Below are 9067 nucleotides of genomic sequence, written 5' to 3' on the forward strand. Positions count from 1 at the left end.
TCCCTATGTCACCAATTTAACACATGGAAAACACGTTTCTTTATCGTATCCCTATACCTGTCTACTGCCGGCCGCCATTATCGGACGTGTACCACGCCCTTACCCACCGCTAGGAATTATGGGTAGGGCCTCCAGGCTATGTGAAAATTTTTGCAAGTATAGCAATTTGATTGGCCATTTCCAAAGGTCACCTGGACATGACCTCCCATGGGATTTTCTCAGATCCCTCTTATCAAACGTAGTGATAATAAGGATCAGTATTTTAATCAGATTGGAAGAAGAGAACTTTTACGATCATGCAATAGGGGCATTTGGAGACGATGACGATTGTCTTCAATCTGATTAAAATACAGATCCCCATTATACACTACGTTATGGAGATCTGACGGCCACCCGAGGGAGGTCATGTTCAAATGACCTTTCAACCAACCAATCAAAACGCGACTGGCAAAATCTTGCCAGAGATTTATTTTGTTCGGCACCCGTCGTGATTAGTCTTATTCGAATCGATAGTATCCGAGAGTCCCGAATGTCACCATAATAAAGATGGCGTCCTTGCCAGCGCCTGTCACACCTAAACGGGTGTATTTTTTAGACAATGCGTGCGTTATATGTGGATTTTCATTCGTTTTTTCGGAAACGACGACTGATGGAAAGGAAGTGATACAGAAAAGAAATGATATGAAGCTGAAATTAAACAACGAAAGAAAGGACGGAATCAGACAGGTTTTAACGGACATTGAATTTCGTCCAAATGTAAGTGGGGTGTGTCAGAAGTGCTATAGGGTGGTGGAACGAGTGCGTAAAATGGAAGGGGATGCTATGTCATTACGAACAGAACTAAGGACAAAGTACACGACAACTAGAGATAGATTTTCCCTGAATTTACTTTCACCTCAAAGGAGAACTGTCCAGAAACGATTACAACGTAGTCCACAGCAGCCAGCTGCGAAAATCCGCAGTATGTCCGATATTCTGATGCCAATTTCCCCTGTAAATGCTGTAAAAATAGAACCATTTGATGTTTTGGTTAGCAACCCAGTCCCAAAACCGAAGTTACCAACAGAAGACAGACCTGTTACGTTCAGTAAGCCAGTCAGGAGATCGTTGGCACCCGTGCTGGCAGAAAATGTTGACCCTAGTTTGGAAGGTGAAGTTGAGGTAAGTATATAAATTGTGAAGATTAGAAAATTGTTCAAAATTAGAAATAGATTTTTAGACTGTTTGTTAAAAGTTAACGTGTTAATTGCATGCTTATAATAGATCAAAGGTTTCTGACTCATTTAAAATTAAAATAAGTCTGAATACACCAATATATTTTGTACCAACCAGGTAGTACACTAATGTAATGTACTGTATAGTACAGTTATATTTTTTTCTGAAAGTGAGTCAGGTACCTGTGCTTAGATATTGAGTTTATCAGTTGTTTTGAATTAAACCTGTAATTTAAGTATAGGCATATTTTCATAATTAGGACTTACTGCTGTTTTAAATTTAAAAAAAATCTGTTTTCAATAATTCAGGGCAAGAAATATCCCAGGTCCAATGGCCCGAGACCAGTAAAATATGCTCTCGGGCTAGTGAAAATTGGTGTAAACTTGCCCGGTTTAAATGTTGATTACCCTGTTTTGGGTAAAATTAGATTAATATCTCAAATTCGGGCAAGCTTAAGTGGTTTTCAAAATAAGTTTTTTGCTTTTAAATTGAATTTTGTACCTTTCATTGAACCTTCTCATGTTACCACAGATTATATGTATACACATTCTGTTTATCACATAACTGGCTAGTCTAGCCACGGCCATGTCATAAATATCATGAGACACATGTGTAATAACACTATTGTGACGTCGTAGGTAGTTTGACGTCATAATCTTTATATGACGTCACATGATTGTCTCAGTAGACGGAAACGTTACATCCGATACCTGATACTACTGTTTTATATAGAGACAAAATGAAAAAGTTTCACATATATTTCTGTTAATAAAAGATACGTGATAAATAGAATCTTACACTTGTGACTATATCATATGAAATTTATCAAACTCATTAAATAATTTGGTATGCCACTTGCCTAAAGACTTGTGGTTGCCACTTGCCTAAAGGCTTGTGGCATATCAAATTATTGAACTCGTTTGATAAATTTCATATTACATAGCCACTCATGTAAGATCCTCTATGTATATACATTATATGTATGCCTGTGATGTTGCTAATTACAGTTGTGTTATCTATTTTGCATGAATATCTGATTACCTGTTATATGATTTGTTTTCAGGTTTCTGTCGTATTCATCACAAACCACAAGGATACTGTTAACTATTATGAAATTCGTAACAAATGGTAAGCAAACAAACAAAAAGAAACATCCAACAATAAAAATACAAATGGCACGATATCAAATTATTATACAAGTTTTGTAATCTTACCAATTACATATTACAAAAACCATTAGGAAAAATAATTTGAAGATTCTGGAAAAAGTATGTGACTTCATGTAATTTTAGCAGATGTGTTTTACAAGGTAAGTCTGTGTTAAAGCATGTGTTTATTAAATTTATTTTCAATTGTTCATGTTTTTACTTTAAAGTTTATATTAGCCAACTATGTATTACAATTGATATATTAGCTATTGGGTTATTGTCTGTGATAAGTAAGAATTTATTAAGTGAAAGTCATACATGATAGGGTTATTTATAAAAAATATTTGCAATATTGATTAAAGATCACACATTTAAACTTTTAATTTAATTCATTTGTGAAATGTCAGTGAGCATATGATTGGCCATCTACTATCATAGATTTCATTTTCATTATTTAAGTTATACTTAAAGAAGCTGTGTTAGAATTTTAAATGATTTTTAAAAGCACATTAGTTTGCACACATGTTAAATATATTTTATCATTTAATTTATTTAATTAACAGATTACCATACACTACAAGAGTGGGAAGAAGTCTCATTTCGTTTCAAACAAGGACTACCAGAAAATGTTTAAAGTAATCTTTCGTGAAAAAAATGTTGAAAAGGGTCTCATTGATATTGTGAAAAACACTGCACCTGATGAGCTAGTAACAGCAGTGGCAGGAATGGTTTCTGAGGAAGCCAGGACGATTTGTCAACGCAACAGCAACACTGTACTGCAGCAGAAGTCACAAGAGGGTATTCTGAAGTTTTCTTGGGATTCCTTGAACAAAGAACTTCAAGTTGGTACTCCTCATCTATTGAAGGTTGTGTCGGCCATTGTTTCAGACATTCCTGTTGAACTTGGAGAGAAACCATTTCTGCACATAATGCATTCAACAGCTATTGCTCTACATGGCAGATTTAGGGAAATGTCTGTTGTACAGTACCTCACAGGACTAGTGATGATGCATGGAGGATGCACATACAAGGTATGGATGTTCAAAGTGTATTTTTGTAAAGTGGATTTTGGCAGTTGATGTTTGTTATCGCTATTTCTCGAGAAGGACTGCACGAATACTTCTCAAATTTTACTTGCAAGGTTCCCTTTGTCCTTAGGAGTGTCATGCTGATTTTGAGACTGATAGGGAAAAAATATGGCCGCCAGGCAGCCATCTTGGATTTTGATAGCAAAAGTTTGTTACTGCTATTTCTCAGAAAGTACTAAAGCAGATTTGTCTCAAATTGTATATGTAGTATATAGTTAAAGTTTGAAAAGCAGAGAAAGGATCACTCTTTCCATTATCAAACATAGCTAGATCATTCTTTGGTGGGGACCAAGATCTCACTAAAAATATTTGAGTCCTTTTTTCTATGAAATCATTATGCAGTTACAAACAGTGACAACATTTTCTTTCTTTATGGGCTGATTAAGTATAATTTAAACATTGAATTATTACAGGACATAGAGCGGATTGCAAAGATTGGAGGATCTGTAACTGCGGATACTATGAGGAACAGAATGGCTACCTGGCAAGATGGCTTAGATAGGGATCTAATAAGAATCAAAGATGAATGGTCAAATGGAGGAACAAAGAAATTCCAGTTAGTTGGGGATAATTGGGACAAGAACATTGTGCCCTCATACAGGACTTCAGTACAAAAGACTATCTCTCTACACTTGTTCAATGTCATAGGTGTTGTGGACCGTGTTCATGTTGAGGGAGAGTTTCCAGGAAATGATGTCGGAAATGTAATTGATGTAGGAGATTTGAAACCATCAAGCTTCATTCCTTCTTTGCAAGACCAAATCTTACTCAAAGATGAACTAACTTTCCTGGTGTCAAGTGCAATCATACAGAATATTGACCAGATGAATATATTGCTTGAGAAAGTCTATCCAAAGCACTTTGAACATAAATACAGTTATTGTTCAGGAACAAAGACACAACAGGTAATAAATATTTGATGTGATAAGACTTAATGAAAATCATTTCCCTGTATTTTACTGAAAACACAACAGATCAGCATTATACTCTACAAATGACATAATAATGACCTGTATTTTGTCTGAGTGTCATTATCCCTAGTCTGCTAAACCTGCCTATATCATTAGTTTTTTTTAAATGTTGTCTAATACCTAATGTATAAGACAAATTTATTCTTAAAAAGCCTAAGAATATAGGCAGGTTCAGCAGACTTCATTATCCCTAAACTGACAATTTTCTGAAAAACTGACTCTTTAGTGGTATTGTGTATTTGTCACAATTTCTTTTAATGTCATTGGTTGGATAGGTTATAGCTGAGTGTTTATAATATTTTAATTACTACAGTTTAGTTTTTTATTATTTTTACCTAAAAAATGTTATATGCTTTATGTGTGTGAATTGGAATAAGAAGTCAACAATATCTTCTTTTTTTTTTAAAGTTTTTAGCCCACCGGTACCATCATCATTCAAATCGCCTGTCGTCCTTCCGTCCATCCATCCTTCCGTCCGTACTGAAGGGATCTTTCTCAAATTTCATATGTAGGTTCCCCTAGGACCCTAGTTGTGCATAGTACATTTAAGGACCGATCGGTCAACAAGATGGCCGACAGGTGGCCATCTTGGATTTTGATAGTTAAAGTTTGTTACTGCTATTTCTCAAAAAGTGAAGAAGGGATCTTTCTCAAATTTCATATGTAGGTTCCCTTGTACCCTAGTTGTTCATAGTACATTTAAGGACTGATCCATAATGCCTTTTGGGACTAATCAGTAAACAAGATGGCCAACCGGCCGCCATCTTAGATTTCATTGTTGAAGTTTGTTACCACTATTTCTTAGAAAGTACTATAGCGATCTGTCTCAAATTTAATATGTAGTGTGTTTGAAAAAGTTCGAAAAGCAGGGAAAAGATCCCTCTTTCCATTGTCAGACATAGATCATTCTTTGGTGGGCGCCAAGATCCCTCTGGGATCTCTTGTTAAATGATAGTTATGTCTACAACATACACCATTGCTACATAGAATTCATACCAGGTATTTTAATTTTAAATTAATTTGCAGCACATACTTGGCCTGTTTGACTGTAACGAAACAAAAACACAGGATGTCATCAAACTTTTGAAAGACCTATCACAGAAGTATGTACCCCAAGCCAATGGAGATATTGTGGAAGAAGTTTTCTTTGGAGGTAATTGTAATTTACTGTAATGCTGTTCATTTCACTCAAATTGGTCTTCTGGATCGCTGTTGTACATGCATAAATGACATCATATATATTGTCCTGTTAGGTAGCCACCAGGTACTACAAGGATAACCTGTCTCAAAATAACACTGCTTATTTATAAAGGCTGTATACGAATGGTAAGCTATAATGTAAATAGGTTGAAAACACAATAGCTGAAATCTTGTTAATTAAGATGGGTAATTAAATAAGTTTTGAGTCAGTTTATAAGTTTTTTGATAATTTTAAACAAATGTAAGATTTACTCATTTATTGAGAATGTGGGTGTTACAGGAGATCGCCTGACTGATGAACGTATCCAAGGAGCTCAACAAGCTATGGCCAATTCAGAAAAGAGCATTGATCGTTTAGAAGGCTTCATATCAAAGATTGAAGACTTCCACAGACTGATGAATTTTTTAGAGGTAAAAATAGGATATTTAGTGCTCTGTTTATCATATATGTCTGTAAACCCATATAGAAAAGCAATATGACCACAAAAAGTTTAAACAAAGAATTTTTTATTGATTTTGTTATTGAGTTATATGGATAGAATTAAAAAGTAAACAAACAATAGAATGCATCCGTTTTCCATCCATCAATTGGTCCAATGTTACCCTCATATAATTACATGTGTACCAGTTTATATTATTTGTTACATTGTATCAGGTTGTATGTAATTCCACCACATAGTGAGCGTCTTCAATATAGTTATAGTATAGGATTATTTTAGATAGAATTTTCAGTAAATTCTGTATACATCTTTATCAGATTGGATAAGTTGTGATATAGGACTATATAAGTTGTTCACATTAATAAACTTCAACTAATGCCAATGTTTCATGGTTGATTTAGTACATTAAATTTTTATTTGTTTTTCAGGCAATCTGTAGATTAACCTACAACACAACATCAGGCAGCGATCGTGGGACTGCATACTATTTCAGAAACATCCTTAATGCTCGAAATGTGAAAGCGGAAGTAAAAAACTCTTACAGGGCATACAAAATGTTGTATCATACCATATTTGATGGGATGTGCTGTGTGCTGTTCTACAAAGAGTTTGGATTGAAGGATATGACAGATCCTATCCCCATACCTGCAGAGTGGAGTCAATGGAACAAGGATGCAAAAATTGACTGGATAAATAATGTCTCAATAGGCATTGTAAATAAGTGGTTTTTTGAGGATTCTGATGATGTACTTGAGGCAGTACGAAATGTCTTGGAAGATCCTGACCACGAAGAAAACTATTGGGTATCTAGTGCTGTAGATGGGAGATTTCGGTGCCACTACTGTGAGAAAACTTATGCTTTTGTCAACAGTCTGAAACAGCATGAGTCAGCAAACCATGGGCATAAAATCCACAAAGTTCCGAAAAAGTCACCAGATTCAAATGCAGTCAAAGAGGATGAAGTTTACAACTATGTAATTCTACTGTTCAGATTGGCAGCCTTGCACAAAAACCTTGATACTGCTGTGGACATGGCAGATGGGCATAGGTCCGTGAGATCAGCAAAATACGAAACCCCGATCTACAATAAGGTAAACAAAACAAAATATCTTATTGGGAGCATTCATTTAACTGGATTGGTTTCCGGAACACTTCCACCACAACAAGCTGAACGCCTCATAGCCAACAGATGTGTCAATATTTCTGGAGGAAAAAACAACAACATGGCTTTAGATGAGTATGTGGAAATGATCAATAGAGATACCAAAAATGCCTGTACAGGATCTCAAACGAAAGAGAGCATTATTGCACACTCTAAGGAGTTCCCCCATCTTGTGGATGCTGTTAAACATTATGACATGATCTGCGATGTCCGCAAGAGAAAAGGCTTTCACAAGTTACCTTCGTACAAGATTGATGTGCAGAAAGTTGCCAATGATTTGTTTGATACAAATGCATTTGAAGAGCAGCCTGGACGTCAGTTGAAATGTAAAAGTTTGGTTGGCGATCGCAATCCTTACCATGGCAGCTACAAAAATCTGTCTACAATGATATATAGGCACAAACCGTCTCTACCGTTTCGTCGGTTGAAAAACAAAAATGTGTAAAGATGAATGAAAAATCAAAGATTTGATAAACGGTGTAAAAGTTTATTTAGTTTGACTGTAATTACTCAATACAAGATCTTTAAGCAGTGGTTTATTATATCATTCATTAATCAGTCATAACAGGCTAGGTGAAGCAGGTTCTATGTGTTATTAACTTATTTAAAGTCCCATTATGCTTTCACCAAACTTTACTAAAATATACATTAACATCCCTTATGAAAGGTTCTTCATTTGGTTTCTTTCCAATGAAGATAATAACGCCATAATCAATTAGTAAAGAATTCTTAAAATAGAACGGGTTGATTTGCATAGTTAAAAATACCTCGTGTATATGTATATGTTCGATACCCGGATACATAAACAAAACAAGCGTGGCCGAGAGAGAGGGCAGTTTTGAGCAAACGGTGAACAATACAATGTTCTATAATTGTTTTAGTATATGATACATGTTAGATTTCACAGATTATAAATGTGTCATGTCAAAGGTTATATATAGTTTATATAAAGCTTAATACAAAATATGTATTAATCGAAAAATAGTGGATGTAAATAGTGAAATGCATACATGGGGCACCATATGGGGTATTTTATCGTACAAATATAAACACGTGGTCGTGTCAATTTTGGTAATGATCGGTTGATTTTAACTTTCCTCTCGTGTAATAATTTGAGATAAATACAGTATTTATCCCAAACTATATATATATAAATAAATATCATGATACTACTAATCTATTCATAATCTGAGAGTTAGGAGAGCACAGTATATCTAAATATTCAGAACATACGTAAAGAGGTGGACTAATAGCTTACTATATATATATATTATAACTGCTTTCTATTTCTTCTTTGGGTAATTTATAAAGATATTCTTATGTGTATGAAATATGTGATAGTACATGAACGATCACTGGAATCGGTGCTAGTCGAGATACATCAAATTGTATGTTGAGACATGTCTGTATTATATTACTTTGCTCATGATCAACACGGTTACTGCATGTATATATATGTTATTTGTAAATATATGTATACATATCGATCGTATATTACATCTATATATATATCTATTCTCAGTATTCATCAGGTATACTTTTCCACCAGATCTTCTTCACTTGATGAACTGTGTAGAAATAATTAACGGACTGTTTTATACTCTATTTCTTGGTACTTTTCAATCAAACCAAACTATTCTACATTGTATACATCCATTCCTTTTCCTGTCCTGTGCATGCAATGAATTGTGAGATGATATGAATCACATAGGCCTACATGTGGTTCATGCACAGGTGTTTGGCTCTATAGACATTTTTCTCTCTTTATATATTGACACAGTATTACATATATAGAGAGAAAAATCTCTATAGAGCCAAACAGCTGTGTTTCATATACCGTATC

General features: G+C 34.7%; 1 protein-coding gene across 1 annotated transcript; it reads left to right on the forward strand.

Moving 5' to 3' along the window:
• Positions 1–340: 340 nt before the first annotated feature.
• LOC138312890 (uncharacterized) lies at positions 341–9067 on the forward strand. The gene is made up of 7 exons (XM_069253612.1): positions 341–1161; positions 2279–2343; positions 2927–3394; positions 3865–4356; positions 5449–5575; positions 5903–6033; positions 6491–9067. The coding sequence occupies exons 2-7, from the start codon at positions 2341–2343 to the stop codon at positions 7667–7669; spliced, it is 2400 nt and encodes a 799-aa protein (XP_069109713.1). The 5' UTR covers positions 341–1161; positions 2279–2340; the 3' UTR covers positions 7670–9067.

Source organism: Argopecten irradians, unplaced genomic scaffold (assembly GCF_041381155.1).
Source record: "Argopecten irradians isolate NY unplaced genomic scaffold, Ai_NY scaffold_0510, whole genome shotgun sequence".
NCBI lineage: Eukaryota > Metazoa > Mollusca > Bivalvia > Pectinida > Pectinidae > Argopecten > Argopecten irradians.